Source organism: Macrotis lagotis, chromosome 5 (assembly GCF_037893015.1).
Source record: "Macrotis lagotis isolate mMagLag1 chromosome 5, bilby.v1.9.chrom.fasta, whole genome shotgun sequence".
NCBI lineage: Eukaryota > Metazoa > Chordata > Mammalia > Peramelemorphia > Peramelidae > Macrotis > Macrotis lagotis.
The window spans coordinates 267,035,826-267,059,208 of NC_133662.1; the positions used below are offsets into that span (position 1 = coordinate 267,035,826).

The 23,383-nt window shown below is 45.4% G+C and overlaps 1 protein-coding gene across 9 annotated transcripts in view; it reads right to left on the reverse strand.

Moving 5' to 3' along the window:
- The window catches only part of AGAP1 (ArfGAP with GTPase domain, ankyrin repeat and PH domain 1), a 647,020-nt gene that overhangs the window by 271,109 nt on the left and 352,528 nt on the right, over positions 1 to 23,383 (reverse strand). For 8 of the 9 annotated variants that reach the window (XM_074189811.1, XM_074189806.1, XM_074189814.1 and 5 more), the window contains 3 exons: positions 21,308 to 21,435; positions 19,020 to 19,175; positions 12,506 to 12,598 (listed from right to left, as the gene is read on the reverse strand). In XM_074189811.1, coding sequence (XP_074045912.1) covers positions 12,506 to 12,598; positions 19,020 to 19,175; positions 21,308 to 21,435 — 377 coding nt within the window. The remainder of the gene's footprint in view (positions 1 to 12,505; positions 12,599 to 19,019; positions 19,176 to 21,307; positions 21,436 to 23,383) is intronic. The other variant, XM_074189810.1, reaches the window with a different exon arrangement.

Sequence of the window (23,383 nt, forward strand, 5' to 3'; positions counted from 1 at the left end):
ACTGTAAATATAAATATGCAAATATACACATCAGAGAGCATGCAGAATGAATGTTAAGAGGTAACATTTGGAGACATTATCTCTAACAAACCCTAGGACTAGAAGGGAAGAACAAGGATCACTTTCTACATTTTAGAAAAAGGGAAATGAAACAACTGTCAGAGCCTCCCAGAATCAGAATGGAGGACCTCATTGGCCTGGAGAGACCTGGTAATTCTCAAACTTGGTGATTCTGTGACTGTGATCCCTAGCTCTTGGCTGCAGCCTCCAATGGGCAATGAAGCATCTCAAAGGACTGGGTGCAACTGTCCCCAAGCTAGGTACCTCCCAGTTTTGGCCAAGGCATGATAATTCAGGGGCCTTGTCTGAAAGTTTCTTTTGGACACAGAACAAAACTGGTGATGGAAAGCTTTTGGGGGATGTTCTAGGTACATTAGGATAGTTTAGACAACTAAAACTTCTGAGTTCACACAATGTCCCCATACAACCTGAAGGCAGCAGGTCGGATGGGAATAAAGGGAACAGAGATTCCAATCTAGCTGTGTGACTTTTTCTAAGTCTCCTATGCAGAGATCCTGTTTCTTCATCTGTAAAAGGAAAGAACTTAGGCTTGAAGACCTAGGGCCAAGAAGACACCTCCTTTTAGGGTCCTTTCTGAGACCTGGTCACCCGGTCCAGCCCTCTCCTTTTGTAGAACCAACTCAGCCTGAGGTCTCCTCCAGACCTCAGCTTCTGTGACTGCTAGGTATTTGCCAACACTTGTTTTGAAATTAGTTTAAGAAAAAAAACCACAAGAAGTGATACTATTTTTTCCTTTTTTGAACAAATCTAGGATTTCTTTCTTAAAGGGAACCACCAGCTTAGGAACTCTGCCAAAATGTAACAGCTGACACTCTATAGAGAGTGAAGTGGAAATGGACAGAGCCCCTTGGTGGAAATCCCATCTCTGATGCTTTACTACCTCCAAAGCCCTGGGTCTCAATAACATGGGACATGGCACTAGAAGATGGCCTTTGGGGTCCCTTTCAGATCTAGATCTCTGACAATATGACCTTAAATTCTCAGGAGAGTTGCCCAGGCAAGGAGAGGTTGAGGTGCCTCAGCCGGGGCCACACAACCACCAAGTGTCAGGGCTGAACCTTGAACCTCAGTCTTCTTGACCCCAAGGCTGGCTGCTTGTCTACAATACCCAGATGCCTCACTAGAGATTCTCTACAATGAAAATAAAATAAAATCTTAATTATGTGAGTATCTTTTCTCAGGGGCATCGACATCTGTTTTTTCCGTAACATTTACAAATATGCACAGGATGCAATAGACATTTACATAAATACATGCACATTTGGCATTGGCTACATTGGAAAAGAGTGGAAGAAAGGGAGCGGGTGAAATTCTGAGCCTGGAGTCAGGAAGACTGGGGTTCACATTCCACCTCTGACATTTCTAAGCTGTGTGACCTCTATCGGCCTCAGGCTCCTCCTCTGTTAAATAAGGAGGGATGGACCAGAGAGTTACGAAGGACCCTTTCAGCTACTCATTGGAAATGAGTTCTCAATGTGGGGTGGGGTGGGGGGGTGCTAGGCATCTTAGGTGAACATGAAAGGCTGACTGACCCTGAGCATCATCTCTTGCACTGTGACTGCCACCAAATGTTCTCTATCCACCAGATCTCAGCCTCCATTCCTGAAGCATCATCATGTGTTCCCAAGGGCAGCCACTACAAGAATGAACACTTCTCTTTCTGGTAGTAACACCCACCCACAGCTCTCTCCTGGACTGGTCGAACAGTACTGGTTGAACAGTGAAGGAACTGCAGGAAATCAAGGTGACGGACTCTTCTGAGCTTACTCTGAATTTCCCAAACCCACCCCAAGGAGCCCTCCCTTGAGCCCGGCCCAAAGGTTTGAGGTGGGAAGCGAACAATTTTCTAAGGGGATGCATCTGAACAACTAAACTGTTCCAAAAGGTATAACTTACAGAGAAAACTTTGTAACCCTTAAAACAAGTCTAGAAAAGGCAAGCAGTCAATCTCATTTCTGATAAATTCTCCCTCTTTTCATCTTTGCCAATGGAGTTGAAGTAGAAATGTTCCTGGGATAAGCTGCTACCTTCCTATTATCCTCTTTTAGTGAAAGTTCTGTGGATGACTGCAGAAGTCCATGAAGGTTTTAAAATCCAGGGGCACTGGCGAGATGCTGGGAGTACAAATACAAAAGAGAGACTGTGCTTGTCCTTTGGGAGATGCTATTCTAAAGGGACAGTCTGCAGCAGGGGAGGAGTGCCGAGGGCAGGAAGCTAGCTCTGTTCTGAGCAAAGGGAAGGCAACTAGAATAATGGGATAGGTCAGTAAAAAGTCCTTTAGAGAAAGACAAAACAATGTTGATTGAACTGAACCAAGTATTGGGAGGCAAAGCTTTCTCTGCTTTGTGATTATACTTACTGGGCTTTGTTTCAATGACATATTTGGACAGACAAGACAAGGAATATAGAATTTAGGATCAGAAGAGACCTCAGGAATCATGCAAAGCATGATGGGTATTTTATAAATGAAAAAGAGGAGGCCTGGAGAAGGACAAGGAAGAATGATGTAGCCTAATCTACTTGATCCTTGAAGGCAGAACCAGAGCAATGGGTAGAAGCTTCAAGAGTAAGGTTTTTTTAAGTTTCTTTTTTGCAAATCAATGGGGTTAAGTGACTTGCCCAAGGCCACACAGCTAAGTCATTATTAAGTGTCTGAGGCCGGAGTACTCAGGTACTCCTGACTCCAGGGCCAGTGCTCTATCCACTGCACCACCTAGCCATCCCCAGGGGAAGTCTTCTAATGACAATGGCCTGGTTGCATTACCCTTCTTTGCAGATCTTTTGAGAGGATGACTTAATGGTGATGGGATTGAAGGGTTTCTTTAGAAGGCAAATTAGGGCTTCTGAATTATTGGGACATATTTGCCAGACATGAGGATTTGAAAATATCAAGAATGGAAGGAACAATGCAAAGGACAAAGAGGAATTTGAGGAGAAACAGATTCCATTGAGTTGGGGGCAATCTGAGAAGGCTTTCTGGAGGAGGTGGCTAGTGCTAGGCCATAACAGGTCATAACAGCACTCAATTATTACCCAGCCAAGATTCTCAGAAATGACTTCTTCCTGAGAGGCACAGAAGGGTGTATGCATAGTCCATAGGGAGCTTCCTTCTAGCACCTGGATCCTCTTCCTACCACGGTCCACACACCATCTTGCCCAAGGACTGGTTGGCTGAATCATCAAGTCACAGAGAGATTCTGGCCTTCCCAAGATCCCTTTGTCTCTGTGTCCCTAAGGTGAAAATGATCTGGAGGTGTCTCTGGCATCCATGAGCTTCCTCTGGGTATTCCTTGAGTGTACCAAAATGAGCCAGATTAATGCCATTGACCAAAGTCTCATTGGCTGGGTTTGCTGCTTTTGTTTTTCTCTCTAAATACCCCTAAACAGTGACAATGGACTAGTCTAGAACTGTCAGCTAAAGGGAACTTGGAGTCAAGACCCCTCATTTTCCAGATGAACAAACTAAGGCCAGCGAGAAGAATCATGGAGTTAGGATTGGAAGGAGCTCCAGATGTCATCTAGCCCTACATGCTCATTTTACAGGTGAGGAAACCAAGGCACAGAGCGATGACATGAAGTAGAGGACTGGCTCTCTCAGCACAGCATCTATTATGTGATATACAGCCAACACTCAATAAATATTTCTCTAATGGAACTTTATGAAGGGCAAGCTGTGAGGAGGGCACAGCAGAGGCCAGAGGCAGGGTAACTTCATCAGAGTCAATCAGCACTTCATCCACAAGCATCTCTTCACTGTTACCTGCCAGGTGCTTTGGACATGAGCAAAACAGAAGAACTTGACAATTCTGAGAAGACGGAGATAGATAATGGTTCATCAAGCCAAATGGGATGGGTCTGAGCTTAATCTGAGCCAGTCATCAGTCCTGCAGTGGATTAGATGCTCCAAATGGAGTCCCCCCTGCTCTTAAAGACCTTACCTCCTCTGGGCAGGTGGGTGGGGAGAGGCATCCCATTAATCAAACCACTTGGTGGAGTGAGTAAGAACCAAGACTTAATCTTGGGTGAGAATAAGAGAAAAGGCCAATCCTGGTGTTCTTAAAGAAAGCTTCATGGATCATAGGAAATTCTCAGGCTGTCCATTCTTTCCTGGCCTTTTTAGAAGAAGACTCTCATTGTTAGAAGATGTCCCCTTTGGGCTGCCGAGATTCTGTGATTTCCCTGAAACCACTCCCCCTCAGGCACATGGGGTTGGATTGAACCCTTGCTCTTGAAACAGGGGCACATGAAACAGCTTCAGAGTTTCCTTACTAAATGTTGTGGAGGCCACAGGCTTCTATCACCCTTCTGGGAATTCATATTTAAAAGCTATCTTCAAAGTTTAGGATTCTTAAAGTTGAATTTTTTTTTAAACAGAAGAAAGGTGCTGTGTCCCAGGTTCCCTCTCTATAATTGATAGATTTGATGCTAAATTGGAAGACATGAGACATGAGCTCAAATCCCAGTTCCATGGCTTGCTGCCCACGTGTCCTTGGTTCAATCACTCATCTCTCTAGGGCTCAGTTTCCCCATTAGGAAAGAAAAAGACTTAGACTAGCTGCCCTCTAAGGGATCTTCCAGTTTTAGATTTGGGATCCTTTGATTTGCATATCCAGAGAGAACACTGGTCAGAAAAAAAAAAAAAACAGCCTCAATAAAACCCCAGAAAACTCAGAGATTGCTTCCCTAAAGCTAATGAGGTCTCCTGTGACTGACGTTATGACACAGTCAATGGACTCACAGAATTAAGACTGATAACTGGTCCATCTACTGACCCTGACACCAAGTGGGTGTGTAAGCTCAGACCAGACACCAAATGGGCACGATGGCCTCATAGGACCCTCCAGATCTAGGTCCAGGAAGCCCTGACCTTCTGGTGAACCAGAGCACATCAAACCTTTTCTGAGGAGGATTACCTTCCCAAGGCTTGGGCACACACAATGGCTTCCCTTTGGCCTGACTTACTTGCCACGAGTGAAGGGTGTCTTCTTCTACGTATTGGGCTCACCATGGCTGCCAACATTGGCCTGATAAACACGAGCCTTGCCAAGGGTTCCTTGAAGCGGCAAAGAGAGCACACTCCAAAGACCTCCAGTAATTAACCCTCCTCATGGCCTTAGGAGGTGGGCCAAGGTGCCTTCCTTTAGTCTCACTCAAAACCCCAATGAAGCGCGGGCTTGGTCTTGAACTTGGCTTCCTCCACGAGAGCAGCGCACGGCGACTGATCAGTGGCCCAACTTGCTGTGAACAGTGTCGAACTTTCAGGAGATTTTAAAGTCAGCTCTATTAGGTCATCTTTATTCAGCTAGTATCGTACAATATACCCCCCAACGCTGATCCCAGGTACCAGCCAACACAGGTCAATGGCCTACAGCAGGTTGGTTGAGGGGATTAACTCCAGTGGGTTCCTTTCACTTAATTGACAATTGCCTCTTTTGACTCAACTGGGAATCAAAACCTCGGACCACTTCAAAACAGTTCACAGGCCCAATGGCTGAGGATGAGGTGAACAGTCCGCTCGTTCGCGCACGCTCCTCGCCCGGCAGCTTGAGAAAGCTTTTTCTCTGTGGCCTCAGATAGTGGCAGAATACTCCAGGCTCTGTCATCGGTGGAGGAGATGTGTTCTTTGAGCCCTTGCTTCTTGGGAGAGGGTGGATGTGACATTGAGGTTCAAGGTCCAAATTAGGAATTTAAAGGAGGGGAAGGAAGAGAAATTCGGGTCTTTGAGACCATCGGTTGACAGTCCCTAGGATCGCAATGGTGAAATCACGAGACGACTGGCAGAATTAACTCCTTAGTGCTCACTCTGACAGAAATGACAAAGGTCAAAGCTCCATCATTCTAGCTGCCTGAAGAAGCAGGGAGGGGTGATCTGGAATTCTCTTGATTGCAAGTAATGGAGAGATATCCAGTCCAGCCCTGATGCCACCCCAGCCACCACACCACCCCATCAAGATGAGGGCACTATTGATCTCAAAAATTAAAAAAAAAAAGACATTTTAGAAAGAGGCTACAAGGTATGACTGATATTCTTAAAGATTTGCTGCCCCATACTCTATTGGGGGAAAAACCAATTATGCAGGTATAGAGCACTGAATGTGTGGTCAGAAGACCTGAGTTCAAATGCTGCTTCAGATAGTACATCACTGCATGATCTTGGGCAGGACATATAATTTTACTTAGGGATAGTTAGTTTCTTATCTGTAAATTGAGGATGACAATAGGATTACCCTATTTGTTGGGTGGTTGTGAGAACCAAATGAGAAAACATTAGTAAAGTGTTCTTCAGGTCCCATGGAAATGAGCACTCCTATCTCCTGAAAGAATCCTGAGAATTCCTACATGAAACTGAAGACCTGGATTCATTCAAAAACATTAAATTTGCCAAAAATTTAAACCAGAATCTGAATTAAATATTTGCTTTGGGGGGGGGGAAGGAAATCCCCACTGTGCTCCTGCAATTGTTTAGGGAGCTCTGAACCTTGCCACCATCAATGCATGGTAGTCCTAAAGCAGGAAGACCTGCCAAGACAAGGTATTTATGTGAGCATCTCTTTAGATGGACAGGCAGAAAGCCCTCCAGAAGTTACTAGGCCTCATCTCCACCTGGAGGGAGAAAAGGAAGAGTGCTAGGCTCTTGTGGTGGCAAATGCTTCAAATGAGAATGGACTGAAAGGAAAGCCAGAGTAACACATCACTGTGAAAAGTATTGAAAAATCCCTGAGAAGGGATGGATGGACAGATGGATGGACTGAAAGCTCCCCCAGGAACCCAAGGGGACAATGAGTCCAGGGCCTGAAGATGTGTCGCTCCACTGACATCGTGAGATGAAAACATGCAAACACATGAACACACACACACACACACACACACACACACACACACAAATCCCCCCGAAAAAGAAAGAAAGGAGAGGACCCAGCTGCCATCCCCCAAACAGACCTCCCATCTGCCACCCACAATTTGCATGTCACCTTCTCCAGGCTCATTTGTACTTCATTAACTGCCATTGACTTAACAAGATTTATGCAAATGACACCATAGGAGCGCGCCAACTCCCACTGCAATCAAGTGATTATGTATGTACAATTCTCCACAGCAATGAAAAATTAATACATGACAAGCCCACTCACTGCTGAGCTGAACCTCTGGCTTGGTTTTTCTTGTTGGGGGCCTTTTTTTCACATTTTTATTTGGAAAGGTCCGATTAGGGAAGGGGAGTGGGGCTGGCTGCTTCATCTGCCTTCACCCCTTCACTCTCTCACTTCACTCCCTGACCATCATATATAAGTCAACCATCAAGAAAGTCCACTGGAAAGAGGGACCCTCAAATGCTAGAGTAGAAATCTCTAGATTGGTTTAAAAAAATAGAAAAAGAAAAATGGCCAACATGCTTTCCATAAGCCAATCCTAAGACAAGCAGGATGGAGGGTGATGGTTCATCTGGCTGGCCCATGGTATCACTCCTGAGGGACCTGGCCAGGAGTCATGTTTGGGGTGGGGTCGAGTGGGAGGATTTGTAGCATGGATTGGACCCCAGCTTGGCAAGCCCCATTTTCCCCAGATCTCAGTTTCCTCACCTACAAAAGGAAACTGTTTGGACTAGACAATGTTGAAGTCTAATTTAAAATCTATGATTTTGCGATCAGATGAATTTGCTGAATCCCTATGTGATAATATTGTTGGTCCTTCATTCTTGAGGAAGACCATGACATCAAGGAGGTGATGCCATGACAAGCACATGAATTAGATTTGAACCTGGGAGTCACTTCCTAGCCCAGGGCTGCATCTGCAAGCTTTGGAGCCTCCTTCCAATTCTAATTTTATAATACCTATTGAACAAGATTCTCATCCAACCTGGTGCTTATTTTTTGGCAGGAGGGGAGGAGGCTTTCTCTGCTCCCCCTCACTAATGTTGATTCTCCCAACAAACAGGCTGTGACTAGTGAGAGGCAGAACTTCCATCATTCCCCCGCAGTCAGCAATGGTAGAAAATTCTGTAGTTAGAAACAGTGAGGATTGGGGGACGGGGGATGCTTCTGAGGTTGGATACCCAGGGTGACCCCCCTCCATTTCTGACATGGGACAAGAAATCCTTCCTGGCTTCATCTTTGCCCCAAGGCCCTCAATGCTGACCAAGGGCTCTGCACAGCCTAGTGGGGAATTGGTGGATCAATGGCGGTTGTGTTGGGGGTTCTTGTCAATGACCCCGGTTAAAGAAGGCCTGGAGGCCAGCTGGGGATGACAGACTGCTCATAGCAAGAGTGATCCTTGATGATCCAAAAACCAGGGAACTGGGAGGGGAGCAAAACCAAGAGGGTGGACATGGACATCAAAGGGTCCAGGGGCTCATCACCAGTAAGAGTCCAGTAGTACTTGGAACATAGCTGTCCACAGAAGAGCCCAAGGTCTAGCTACTGCTCTGCTCTCTTTAGGTAAAAATATGGGATTTAGGCAGAATGACTCAAACAAGGACCATCAACACTTCGATGTTTGCTTTCAAAATCCTCTTAAAGCTAGTTTAAAATCATAAGCAAATTAAAAAAAAATCATCACCACTTTTTTCTTTTTACTATAATTTGGTTATTCAAATGCCCAGAGCAGAAATGGAAATTAAGTTTTGATCCATGGCTTGGGAGAAGACTTTTCTTGTTCTTATCTAAGGTTATCTGAGGACCTGCCTTTTAAAAAGTACAACAGAAAAAAAAAAAGAGATGTTCAGACCATGCTGTGTGACTTTGGGCAAGTCTCTTAACATCTCTGGTCACCAGTGAGATTAGAACCCAATGAGGGCCCTTCCTGCTCTGTCTCTAGCCTTTGAAGTGCTAGCTTCTGTGGATTCAAAATAATGTAAGATGACAGGGCAAAGGAATCCATAGATGCTCTTTTTTTTGGATGTCTCCTCAGCCTCTCCCACCAGAATGTGAGCTCCTTGTATGCCCAGTGGCCAGCATACAAGTCCTTGTAGGCACTTAATAAATACTTCGGGGTTGATGGAGACACTAAGAATAGTTCCCATGGATCCCATGGATTCAAAGCACTCTTCCTGCATAATCTTCCTTACCTACACCGGTAATGTACAGACACACATTCATAGGTTTATCAGTCATGGATTCAGATTCAGAAGGAGCTTACAGATGATCCAGTAAATCCAAGACCCTCATTTTATTTTATTTCTTTTGTTTTTGCAAGGCTCTAGGGTTAAATGACTTGCTCAAGGTCACACAGTAAGCATCAAGTGTCTGAGACTGGATTTGAACTCAGGTCCTCCTGACTCCAGGGCCAGTATTCTATTCACTGAGTGACCAAGTTGCCACCCCACCCCTTTTTTTTATTTGTTCGTCTGTTTTTTTGGTAAGCCCCTTATTTTGCAGGAAAGGGAAATGGAGGAGAACCATGGCCACACAGACAGTAATGGAGGAAGAGATGGGGTTTGACCTGCTGACCTCTGAAGTCAAATACACCACAATGGAAATCCATGGTAGGGTCTAGGGGTACAGAACACTCACTACCTGTAACATCAGCCTTTTTGTAAAGAAAATGGTACTTAATTTTCTTGAATTGTTGCTTTCCTCTTTTTTATTCTTCTTCATAAGGCCTGACTTCTGGAAGGAGGAAAGAGGAAGGATGGCTTGGGAAATGCAAAAGATATAAAGAATTAATAAAAATGGCATTTTTCTAGCTTTGTGACCTTAGACAAGTCACTTAAACCACAGCCTTGCAAAAAAAAATATTTTTTAAAAAAAGGATAGTTTACTGCCTTAGGCTGGGCTGTATTCCATCATCATCATCACCGGGGAGGTGGCTAGGTGGCACAATGGATAGAGCACTGACCCTGGAGTCAGGAGTACCTGGGTTCAAATCCAGCCTCAGACACTTAATAATTACCTAGCTGTGTGACCTTGGGCAAGCCACCGAACCCCACTTGCCTTGCAAAAAAAACTCCATCATCACGATCACTGACATTTTTAAGGAATTTTAAGGTTTGCAAAGCTTTTCCTGTTCACCAACTTGATTGTCACAACAGTCTAGAGACATATGATTTCCTTCATTTTAGAGAAAAGGAAATTAGGGATTTGAGAAGGGCAGTGACTTGTCCAGAGAAACGCATCAACTTAGCTACAGAGATGAGACCGGACCCCAGACTGTCCTGTGTCCAAGTCTTAACATGTCCTCTTATGAGACCTTCTGCCTTTGCAGGGGCACTGGGAAGAGAGATCTCTTGGTCTCTCACTCCGTGGACTTGGGCTGAGATCATTCTGCAAATTGACGACTAAAAGGCTTTCAGGGGCTGCCTAATACTCATTTTACGCCTGACGGTCTATTCCAATCCCCACATATATTGGAAATCTAGCTGGGAAAAGTAAGTGTCCTCTGCAAATTAACTGTGTACAAAATTGTGTTACGGTTTCAATTAAATCACAGCCTTACGCTGTTCAAATCGCGAAGCATTGCCAATATTAATAAGGGTTTCCACTAAGTTAAATACAAGAATTGAGGCAATACAATTTTGCTAAATAAAAGAAATAAATTTCTTCATATCAATTTCTAAAATGAAAGGAGTTAAATACATTAAAAAATTTGTTCAAAAACAAAAAGTGGTTTGGCAGCTACATCATGTATGCAATCTCTCTTTCTCTCTCTCTCTCTCTCTCTCTCTCTCTCTCTCTCTCTCTCTCTCTCTCTCTCTCTCTCTCTCTCTCTCTCTTCCCCCCAACCAAGATACTTACAAATATATGTGGTTTTAAAGGTCTATAGAAAAAGGGAGTTTAGCTATAAACAGACACCAAGAGGTGAGAAGGGAAAAATCAATAAATGACATCCAAGAGTGAGTTGGAGGGAAAACCATCTTTTCTCCGGAAAAGCTGCCACAGAAGAGAGCCTGTTTGCAAGGGCTCCCTTTAGTATGGTGGGCTCATGATGGAAATGGCAGAGTTTGGAAGCTCATGAGAGCTGCTGGGGCTCCTGATAAAGTACCAGTTTTCTTTGCAGACCCCTAGGATACAAACTCTCAAGGTGACCCGGAGGAAGGGCAGAGCTCTGTCCCTGACTGGATGCTTTTGGTCTCCTAGGTTCAAGGTTTGCCCTTGGTGGGAATCCTGGCTGCAAGGCTGGAGGCTCTGGTCTCTCACGAGGGACCACGCTGTGGACATCCAGTGTTACCGTGGTCATCCCAAGAGAAGTAACGGAAGTCAAAAGTTGTTTCCTAAACCGTATTAATGATCAAACACAAGCAAAGAGGGCCAAAAAAATCTGCTAAGAGAGGGATGAAAAGGCACTGCTAGGAAGAAGTACTTTAGGTAATGGGGATACTGGGAGTGATGGAAAAGAAGCCCAAGATGGAGAAATGACTAAGAGACAAATACATTCATTCTCTTTCCCTTCTGTCCTTGCTGATTCTTTTTCTTCTTTCTCTTTTTTGCTTCCTTCTTGCTCTCTTGCTAACTTTTTGTTATTTTCTTTCCTTTTCTCTGTTCCTCTCTTTTTCCCTTCCCTTCCTTCCTTTTATCCTTCCTTTTTCCACCTTCTCTCTCTCCCTCTTTTCTCGTCTATTAGAACTGAAAATAGTAGGTCCATGAACCACTTTTCACAGCAGGATGAATGGTGCCCCCCCCAATCCCCAGCTTTATCTGGCTTTTGCACGAGTGCTCCGTGCCGACATCAGGGTCCGTTTATTTGTGTCTTCCTGGTAAAGCATCTCCTGACTGAGCCTCAGCAAACACCAAGCATCCGTCTGGGCCATTTAGCCTCCAGTTTTGGGGCTAATGAACCCCGGGGCCAGGCAAACCACTCAGGCCAAAATAAACCCTCCACTCCAAGTCCTGTTGTGTAATGAGGAAGTTTAATTAAGGCCCCCCATTACAGCTGTAAATGTGCGCTGCTATAATAAGGTCTAAATGAACCCAAGCCTAATCAAAGTTACAATTCCTTCATTAGCAAATTACAAACAAGAGCCCCACAGCTGACACAGGGCTTAGATGATCACAACTAATTGCCTCGCTGTTACAGACCGGCCTGAAACGGCGTTCAGATGTCCGTCTGCGCAGAGGCGACGGCGGGATCACAAGGGGCCCTTGTACCGCGCTCTGATTTACCCCTGTGGACCGGCAGCCCAGCCAGGCGCAGCGCAAGGCCCAATCAAAGGCCGGCCACAAAGGCAGCCTTTGAAGCCGCGCAGCCTCCCTGAGCCCTCCATATGCGAGCGGGCAGACTGCACTTCATTAGGGCCTGTTGTCCCATTTTCCCTCTTCTTATTCTAATGATCCCATTTTCATACACACAGGAACCTCTCCTAATTGATGTCAAGTGAGTGACTTCCACATTCATCAACACAACACATCAAACGGGCGCCGCTGGCAGGCCCAGCATCCTCCGGCCCGCGTCAGGCTTGAGGTGTGGCTGGGACAGGGAGGGGGGAGCCACGTACCTGCTTAATTGGAATCGCGCGGCCACTTCCGATGCTGTCCGCTCGACTCTCCAGGCTCTTTTTCTCTTTGTCTGGGTCGCTCCCTTTCCGAGACTGCAGAGAAAAGGAGAGTTAGCAGTCGGAGAGATGCTCGGTCGGGGCTCTGCCCCATCTTGTCCGAGCGGACAAGATCCATCTGGGTGACAAGGCCCAGGTTCGAACCACACACCTGGGCTTCAAAACAGACCATCCATTTTTCTCCCCCACCTCCCCCCACAAAATCATCTTTTAATTTTTTTTAAAGAGTTCAAAATTCAATTACTGGAAACCAATGGACCATATAGGAAAGTAACACCCAACAGGAAAAGGCATTTTCCAAGCCTCCATTAATAGTAACAAGGAGAAAAAAAAAGGGGGGGGGTTTGAACTTCAGATTTGGAAAACCTCCTGTATCAATGCATATATTTAATGAATGCTGCAATGACTTTTAAAATTCTATTAACGGCTCGGCAGGGCAACTGAACAGCACGCCCTTGATTAGTCACAAGTTCATTGAATTTTTTTATTGCTTTGGGGAGGTGAGAAAGTGGCAACCTCAAAGTCAAGTTGCTGCTGACTCTATTCAGAATTAAATAAATACAAATCCCAAGAGGAGAGGTAGCATCCTGGTGAAGCTGGGGGGGGGGGGGGGCTAGGAGGCTGGCGAACCGCCTTGGCCGAATCGAGTGTACGGGCTGCACTTCTCCTTTTACAGAACTGAGGAAACACACAACGAGGTGACTCCAAGCCAACCGTCAGGAGGGCCCCCATCTCGGGCCAGGCTTTTACGGCAGGAGAACGTGTGAGCAAAATGATTTTCTGACAGATTTATTTTATTAGGAGAGAAAGATCTGGGACTCGTCCTCCTTAATAACGTCCCTGACAAGTGACAACTTCACTCCATTACTTTTCAATGGGAACATTACTCACGCAATATTGAAAATGGGGAAACATTTTCATGTGCTTTTCAAATCTTTGATGATATATGAAATAGAGAGAGTGGTGGTGTCCGGTGAGACGAAGGCAAGAAAGCTCGGGAAGTGCAAGTTCAAGGGGTAGGCAAAGTGTGGGCCAAGAGCAGGACTGGAACCAGTGACAAGGGACCGATAGAGGCCCCTGAGCCCCGAGGATCAGCTGCAGCTTGTGCCCAGGACCATCAGGGAGGATGTGTCAAACAAAGAATCACACCAGACCACCCCACCCGAGGCAAGGCAGAGGAAAGGACGATTAGGTTTGCTTTTGGCCCAGACCAATGAGTTCCTCAGGATATGTACCCATGGGCATGATGGAGACAGACAGAGACACAGAAAGACTGAAAAGGAAAGGGAGGGGACCGAGGGGGACTTCCAGTGTGGAAGCTCTCTTCGCCAAATTCTTCTCTGACCCATGTAGTCTGTCTTGGATACTTTAAGTGAAAAGTTCCCTGACCCTTAAATCATTCTATTATCTACACATTCTAGCCCCCAGTCCTCAACAGAATGCAAGTTTCTGTTAGAGGGCCAGGATGGTGCCATTTAAACACTTCATATTCCAATACCCAGTGGGCATGGGCACATACCACATACCTATTGAAAGAGCCTGCATTCACGATGACTGCAAGGTTGAAGCAGAGAGAACAAAGCCCCTTCAGTGCGGTTTTAAGGGGCTGTGACCTCCCCCCAATTCTCGATAGCCAGCCTCTTTTTTGACATGGTGATTAGTTTACTGAATTATCTCCAGCCATGTTGGATAAGACGACTGTCTTCAGTGATCAACATACTTTGGACACTATATTTGTTCTGCCCTCACTGGGTCAACAGCAACGTCCACCTCCGAGGAGGGAGAACAGTGGTAACCCAGGTCATATGTAAAGAACTACGCTGAGAGTCTATTTTGGATCATGGGGCTGATGGCATTGGGTACAGAAAGAGGATTCCATACCTACAGAGAAAAGAGACAAAAACAAGCCCAGGCCCCCAGTGCCCTGCCTGCCAAATGGCCCAGCAGGTCCCTGGGAAAGGCTATCTTCAGTTTGGTTTTGTTTGGCCAGACCTGGGATCCATCCCTTGGAGGCCAAGCTAGACCAAGGACTTCTTTTCACCAAAGCAGATCACCACCCACACTCCAGTTTATCTTCTGAGAGAGACAGGCCTGGGGCCTAGATGGCTTAAGGGACTGGCCTGCACCATGCAGGTGGAAGAGGTCCCATGAGGGATAAATGACATTCTTGACACTTCAGTCAAAATGCTCAAATGAGATCCTTCATCAGTCACAAATTAAGTGAGGGGATATATGGCCTCTGGATTTGAGACTAGATTTAAACCCAGAACGTCTGACTCCCGAGTCACTGTGTCCTTCCTGAGAGCTTAACAAATATTTGTCTAATTGAATGACTCCCTTGTCAGAGTTGTGAGAGCATGACTTCTTGTTAAGGTCATACTGGATGACCAGCTGGCCCCAAAGGTCCTTCCAACTCAGAAATTCTGACTCTTCTCGAATGATGAGCAATTTGATGACCTTGATGACACAATGACAAAAGACAAGCAGAACTGCGGATGCAGCAGGACAGGGTGCCCCCTGCTTACGGAGCAATGATGGATGTCCCCAAGGACAAACAAATGACAATGGATCCCACATTTCCACACACTGAACGTGGCAGGCACATGGGCACATACAAGAGGAAGGGTGTCAAAAATGAGTAGAGCGCTCCAGATGCTGGGAGTGAAGGCAAAGTGGGCACCCTGGAAGGGAGCAGTCCCTCTCCCTTTGCAGCACAGCATATTGAATGAATGAGGACTCTTCAAATGGAGCCTTCTTGAGGGCAGGAACCATTTCACCTTTTTTTTTTTCCAGTGTCCCACTACTTAGTCCAGAGTTTGGTGCTCACAGACTAGATCTGTTATTTCCTTGATTAAGTGAGGGAGCTTCCAGATTCTACCACTAAAGACTAGGCCAAAGTCCCTGGGTCAAAAGTGGTGATTTAAGGGGCAGTTAGGTGGCACAGTGGATGGAGCACTGGCCCTGGAGTCAGGAGGACCTGTTGACCTAGCTGTGTGACCTTGGGCAAGTCACTTAACTCCACTGCCTTGCAAAAACCAAAAGAAAAAGTGGCAATTTGAACCCAGGTCCTCCGGCTAAAAACCCAAGGTTCTTTTACTGGGCTGAGCAGGTATTATGTGATCATTTTAGCTTCATAAAAATAAAATAGCCAAGTAAACAAATAGTCTCACCTTCTCCATAATGGAAGGACACGTCATTTTCCCTGATAGAATATAAACTCCCTGAGGGCAGCGGCCTTCAAGTCCCCAGTTCCTGCCATAGGCACTGACTTGATTTAGCTAATTACAGTTTAAGTCATTATGTAATACAACTAACAATATAATAAACAATACCAGCATAATAATCACAAAATGTTTTTGTAGAGCTCTTTAAGGTTTACAAAGTGCTTTAGAAAGACCTCATTTAATTTGTAGAATATTCCTGGGAGGAAGGTGCTATCATAATATTCATTTTACAGATTAGAAAAGTGAGTCAGGAGAAGTGACTTTGCCCAGGGTCGCCTGGCTACTGCGTGTCTGGGGTCGGATTTGACAGGATCCACGCCAAATGGTTGTTTAGCCTATCACCAACAAGCTTTCTTCTGTGCAGATGTGGGTGACATGAAAAAAGGCCTAATTACTTAGAGAAATCTCTAAAGTAAAAACGCTAAAATTGAGAATATTCTTATGAATGCAATGATGATGTCTGATGCCTCACTTTCTCCTCTGCAGTCATCTGGATCCAGGGGCCAGCTATGAATCTGGACCTCTGGAGACAGTCCTGGATGCAAGGCAATCATGATCATTCACTATGGCCTATCATTTCTCATGGACAATCCTGTTTCACAATGATGAGGGGCAGGCTTGTTTTCTTTGGGATTTGTTATATTCAGCATTAAAAATAAAGTGAATTTTTTTTAAAAAATGGGAATAAAGCTAAGGATCGGGGTCAGGGTCAGTGATGTCATGGAGTGCAAACTCCAGGATGAGTGAGTTCCCTCCAGCAGGCCAGGTCAGCACTCTCTCTACACCCACTGCCCAGAATTCTAGATGATGAAGGACTGGGCCACTCGGGCCTTCCTGCTGTTTCAACCTAGCAGTCAATTGATATTGAATCAATGAATCAAATTCATATTTCTTTGAAATAAACAGTTTGTCTTGGGGCTGACAGCATAGTGGCCTTTGGGTAGACCTCTTCCCCAAAGGAGGAACTGGGGCTACTATTGGGGACAAAGGCAAAGTGCGACTCAGCCCACTCCATTTCATGAGAACTACATGGGATTTGGCAGCTGCGTTGTTTGCTCCATGGAGCCAGGGGGCCTATTAAAGGGAACATTTCTGTTTGATTTCTTGGGGCTGGCAGATCTCAATCACCCAGTCTCCAGAGGAGGGGGGAGTTATTTCCTTCATGTTGTTTGTCATCTAAAGTCACAATCACTTAAATAAAGAAGAGTGATTTCAGTGAAAAAGAAGGACTGGGTGCGAGTTATACCATCTTGCAATGTTTGCCAGAAATGAGGGAGGCCCTCAACAGAGCAGACTCCTGGAAGCCAAATTACTGGAGGAAACAGTCAAGAGATACAAAGGAGGAGATGCAATCTGCGCCAGTGGGAGCGACGCCTCCTCAGAGGAGGTCTTGGCTCCAAGAGTCCACAGAGGTCACTTGGACCACCCCTGTCAGTTTGCTTCCCAAGCACCAAGTCCAGGGGAATTCTGAACAGGGAGAAACCAGACCTAAGGAGTAGGCTCAGGACAAGGGAGAACTGGCCTCCAAAGGTGGTCCTCCCCAAACCATTCACTGGCCTCCAGCTAGTTCCTTGGATGACACTGACATCTAGTGGTGGGATACACATACACAAGCGCACACACGCACGCTCATATTATCTCTATATCTATCTCCATACACCTTCATACACTCAAATTGACATGCTACATGCATACACCTACACACATTCATACTCATACACACTCATATAAACAGATACTCATACACACTGACATCCCTACAACTACACACATTCACTCATGCACATCTCAACACATTTACACACACACACACACTCATACACACGCTTACACTTCTACAGACACGTTCACATGCTCAACACATCCCACCACATTCACACCCACTCATACACACACTCAAACACACACTTGCACTTATACAGACACACTCAGGCTCGTACACATCTCACCACATTCTTACACACATATACACAAACTCACACACACCTATAGTCACATAGACACATTCATTCATACAAATACACTTCTACAGACACACTCATCCTACATAATCATACACACATGCACATAAACTCACACATACTCATACACACTAACATTTCCAGACACACACACTCATGCTCATACACATCTTACCACATTCTTACACACACACACACACACACACACATACCTACACTCCCAGACATATACAGACATACTCATACAAATACACTTCTACAGACAATCACACTCATACACACCCTAATCATATACACATAAACCCATGCACACTCACATAGACTCATACCCTCACTCTCATGCTCAAACAGATCCTTACATGTACACATGCCCATACACTCATGTCTACTCACAGATACATGCCCACACTTGCCCCTCTACTCACACTCATTGCACATTAATCCTGACCCACTCATTCATATTTATACAGACACACACACTCATACCCATCTCTATACAGACTCATGCACACGTACAGACACATAAACACACATGCTCATATGTAGGTTCAGACCCACACAGACACATACACACTCACACATTTTGCTCAACATCCAAGCACGTCATTGGCCATCCAGTGAGGTCTAATTTACTATAATGCTCTGAGGAGAGCCTGCAATCATTTTTGCCCTCCAGGATGCCATTGTGCCGTTTGTCAATGCCCTCGGACAAGCACTGGGGCAATTCTCTGAGGATTATGATGCCAGAATATTTGGGGATTTAGCCCTTTCCTTATTTATGGAAGAGCTGTATTGATAAAGCCAAGTACTACACCTGCCTACTCAAGGAGACCCTGTCACCAAGACAGCCTTCCTAGTTCCTCCTGAGGATCCTAGTCTCAGCTGCACCTTCTTTTTATTTGGCAAACATTTGGTGCTGGCTTCCCACTGTATTGTCAGCTGAAGCTATACTCTGAGAGGAAGCGATCCTAGGTTCTCCACTCGAGACTGCTAAGGAACCATGGGGGTCATCTGGGTCAGCCTTCCAATTTTACAGATAAGGAAACTGAGCCTGTAGACCACCTGCCCAACCCTATTTTAAGTCATTTCATTGAATGTGACTTCCATCCTTTTTAATGAGCAAAGGGAGGGGTTTCTAAGGGCCTCCTGACTCCATGATTGTTACTTTTCTTTGGACTGATCCAACCAGTGGATGGAACCAAACGGCCCCAGCACTCGGTTGCGAGGCCGGCCAAATCACCTCCCCTGGCTCTCTGGGGGGTTGACACTCACTGTGAACAGGTTGGATCGCCGCTTGGACTGCTTGCGGACGGGAGTCGGAGTGTTGGCGGTGGGAGGGACATCAATTCGTAGCTCTTTCTGGCTGGTGCTTGGAGTGGACGGGACGGAGGACGAATAGTCACTCAAGCTCCCTCCTCCATTACTCGTCTGCAATGATTAAAACCAGGCGCATCCATCAGTGAGGTTCTCAGTCCAAGCAAGCTCAGGTCTTCATGCGGCCACTCATTCAGCCATTCAACAATCATTTGTTAAGTGTCTGGGATGCACTAGGCTCTGCGGATACAATGACCAACAGGAGACACAGTCCCTGCCTTCTGGGGCTGGCCCAGCTTTTGTGGAGATGACGAGTTCTGACATAGGATGGAGAGTCACATCTGCGACTGACCTGGCTGTCCTCCCCCAGACCCACTGCAACCATGGAGGCCTTAACTACCATTCCATTCTTCAACCCATGGCCCAGCTCTAGATCATCACCAAAGGCTTCCTGGGTCTAGGTCAAGGCTGCCCCTCCAAAGTCTCTCCATTTGACCTCTGTGTTTGCCAGGAAGAAACAAAGTTGGAATGAATGCCTAGCTGAAGGGAGGGAAAGCAGCAGGCAGAATCCCTCATGGGTCACTCCTGGTCTGGCTACAAGACAAGCCGCTTTACTTGGGTGGTATCAGTTTGCTCAAAGATCTCTAATGTCTCTAGTCAGATGAGAATAATCTTCTAAAGCCCTTCACTCCCTTTTTAAAACACAAGCCACTCTATCCAACTGACAAAGGGGTGGGGGGCACCCACATAGGCATAAAAATAGTAAATCTCAATTGTAATTATTTCCTTCTGACATGGCACATATTTTGTATCTGGGAAAATGAAATGCATATTGTTCTTCCCAATAGAATAGAAGCCTTGGGAGGACAGGAGTTGTTTCCTTTTGGTTTCTATCTTCCCAGTACCTGCAGTCAATACAGTACTAGGCAGTCAATAACTTGAAGGCCCATAGTCCTCTATCCCACCCTGCGTGACGGGGCCAACGGCCATTGATTTCCTGAGTCAGGATGGGGGACACTGGCATGACCTTTTCTTAGGGTTCAGATACTGTCTCAGATAATTACAAACTAGTGACTGGACAAGTTGCCTAAACCCTCCAGGTCTCAGCTGACTCAATCTGTAAGATTGCTTAGTTTTGACAACTTCCTCACAGGCATGTGAGCTTCCAAGATCACAATGGAGGCAGAGTACTTTGCAAACCTTCAAATGATACAGAAATGGAAGCTAGTCTCTATTAAAATAGAAGGAAATAGGCTATCTTCCTAAGAAGATGGTGGTTTTTAAGTTCCATCTTCTTGCTCATCCTCCATTCATATCCTGCTCCGCTGCCTCCTCTGGGCAGGCAGGTGAGCCTGGGATCTCAGAGAATACTCTGACCTGGGGAATACTCTCCCTAGAAGGGCTTGGAGAATGGGCCTACATAAGCAGGGACTGGCCCTGTCCTATTGGTTCTGCCCTGGTCAGGCTTCACCTAGAGTGATGAGTCAGGCAGGAGGAGATTCAGAGGTGGGACCCAGGCAGGGGAAGGTTTCTGAGCCCATGTCTTATGGAAGGATTGAGTCCGTAGTGGAATTTTTGGCTGTGGCATGTCCTGAATGATGTGGGGGCTGATGTAAACAGGAGCAGAAGGGCAGTCCCTGCCTAGGAAATCAAAGCACTTTCAACAGACTCAAGAGTTCAATTAAAGGAAGCCAAGCCTTCCATTTTGCTCCACAAGTAGGCCCTTCCATCCTCAGCCCTTGGTGATCCTATGTAAAGAATTCTGTAGATTTTATACTCATCGGGGAAAAGGGATTACATCTTCTAGGAGGAAGGGAGAGGAGCATTCTATAATCTAAGTACAAAATTCAGATCAAGCTAGGAGGCTGGCCGACGACCGACCGTTCAATGGCAGAACCGCCAAGAACCAGGACCGAGGTCGGCTAATTGAAAACGAGACAGAGAGCATTCATACAACTTGGCTCCTGACCAGCAACTCGACTCAGGTCAGCGGGAAACCTAACATGAGCGGCAGGGGGAAGGAGAGCAGGAAAGGGATATTCCCAATAAAATCACAACAACAAGAAAAAGAAAGAACTCGGCTACAGCAGGTTCTGAAAGGGATGTCAAATCCATTACAAACATGCTGCTATTTACCACTGTGATCCCAGAAGAATGTGGAGGGGCAAGCTTTGAGAAAGTGGCAGCAAACAATGTCTAGGAAAACCCTGTGGACCCCATCAGAGATCCCCCCAGGCCCTCCTCACCTGGCTGATGTGCACCGCAGACACCTGGGCGGAGCACACCGACGAATGGCTGGGGGAGTTGGGCAGTGACTTGCAGGGTCCTATGGAAAGCTGCTGCTTCTTCCTGGTGGCAACAATCTTCTGAGCAACTGTAGGATTAAAGAAAAAGAAGCATAAAAATGTGTCCTAGTGGCATGTGGCAGATGAAGCTAATTAATAAAGCAGGCGCAAAGACCTTTGGAAAGTGTGGTATCCTATGGGTGAGTCCTCCAGAGCATAGTCCAAGGCGGGAAATAGAAGTGAAATCCTTGCCAAGAACTTTTCCTTTTCAAATCTATCACTGCTTCAGTAGAGGGAGTTTTATCTTAAATCAAGATGTCTCTAACCTGCTCCGGTCTGAGTTCTCAGTTGGGATGCAGGTTCTCTTGGGCAGAGTATGCTGAATTTAATTGGTAAGGAAGTTGGCAATTACATAGCGCTTGTGACACCAAGAGGTGTCACTCTAAGAGAATAACAACAATTTGGCTTCAATGGATATGATGTAGTCTTTAGGGACCTGTAGCAATTAAGTTTAATAATATTCCATCCCTGTCTTATTCAGAGTTTTCTTAAAAAGGCTTATGCAAATGAAGAGCCCCCTCCCCCAGCAATATATTATAACTTAGGCGATATTGTTCACTAGTGTTTGCAGACAATTTCTTTTCAAATGAAGATCATTTTAATAAGGAACTGGGTTTGTCTGCAGCTTATGTTTTCCATGTAAATGAATGATGGCATAACTATGATTTAGTGAGAATACAACATGTAAAAAATGGCCCGGATAGAAGAGGAAGCAGCTTCATTAGTCACAACCCGCCTACGATAGGCCCCTTATCATCCTGAAAGGATGATATCAATTAATTTATCTTTCTGTAGGGTATTGATCATAACCTCCATCAGCTAATCATCTTTAAATTACAGAGGAATATCGCGGCACTTTGTCATCCCAGAACCATTGGCGTATTGATCACAGATCGCCAGAGACACAGATTAGAATATTTTAAAAATCATTATAGGAATGCAAAGAGCAAATCTAAGGTCAGGTCCTCACAGCTGCTAAATATGTACCTTCTGTGGAGATGGCAAGGTCTGGATTCAGAACCAAAGGAGAAAGATTAAACCGCATAAACACTGTATGCCATCCCTCTCCATTAGCTCATTTCTCGGCAAAAGAACAGATTTTTAGTGATCAAGCACACTTGAGTTTAATTTCAATCAAAGACTAGACAGAGCAACCACTTGGCTTGATGAATGCTTCAACTTGGATTTTTAAAGCTCCAAGAAATTGTAGCCATGAGTGGGAAGGTGAAGTTTCTTTGATGTTTTATAGTCAGTGCACCTCCTCTGAGTTGGGGAGGCCAGGGAAGGTAATGTTCATGTGAAATTAAAAACTGAATCAAATTTTGCTTAGTTCTAAATGCAAACTGATGTCCCACTACTCCTGATGGAAAGGGGAATGGGGTAGGGAATATAGAGGGAAAAAAGTCTGAGTGCAGAATTAAAAATGGAAGGAAACCCCAAAGAGGCTGTCATAGATTGTGTTCAATGACAATGGCAATAAGGAGACCAACATTTAGTCATAGATGGGGAAACTAACCTAGAGTCAGGTAGAGCCAGGTTCAAATCCCACACAATCCATTTAACATCCTTTTGCTCCAAATAACTCTCTAAGGCAGGTCCTTGCTGGGTCTACTGTAGTGCAAATTGCTTTCAGCCCTGGAATACCTCCCTATTGATGAAATCACAGGATATTCTTTACTCTCACCCTCCATCCCTTTTTTAAGAACCAAAACCAAAATATTTCCACCCAATCTTATCTTGCCTCTCTTAAAAAAAAAAAGCAATGAATGCATTTATTTTTTCTAAATTCTTTTCCAAAACTGCAATGAAGGGGTCTTGGTTGTGGAACAAGAATGGCTAGGAACCACTCTTGCCTCTTCCCCTGATGCTAGGTTCTCCCATCTCTCTGGGAGTTGGATGAGATGGTCTGTGTTCCCTTCCACTCTAGGCCTAGGACGATCCTTTGACTTCTCTGGGCCTCAGTTCCATAACCTGTCA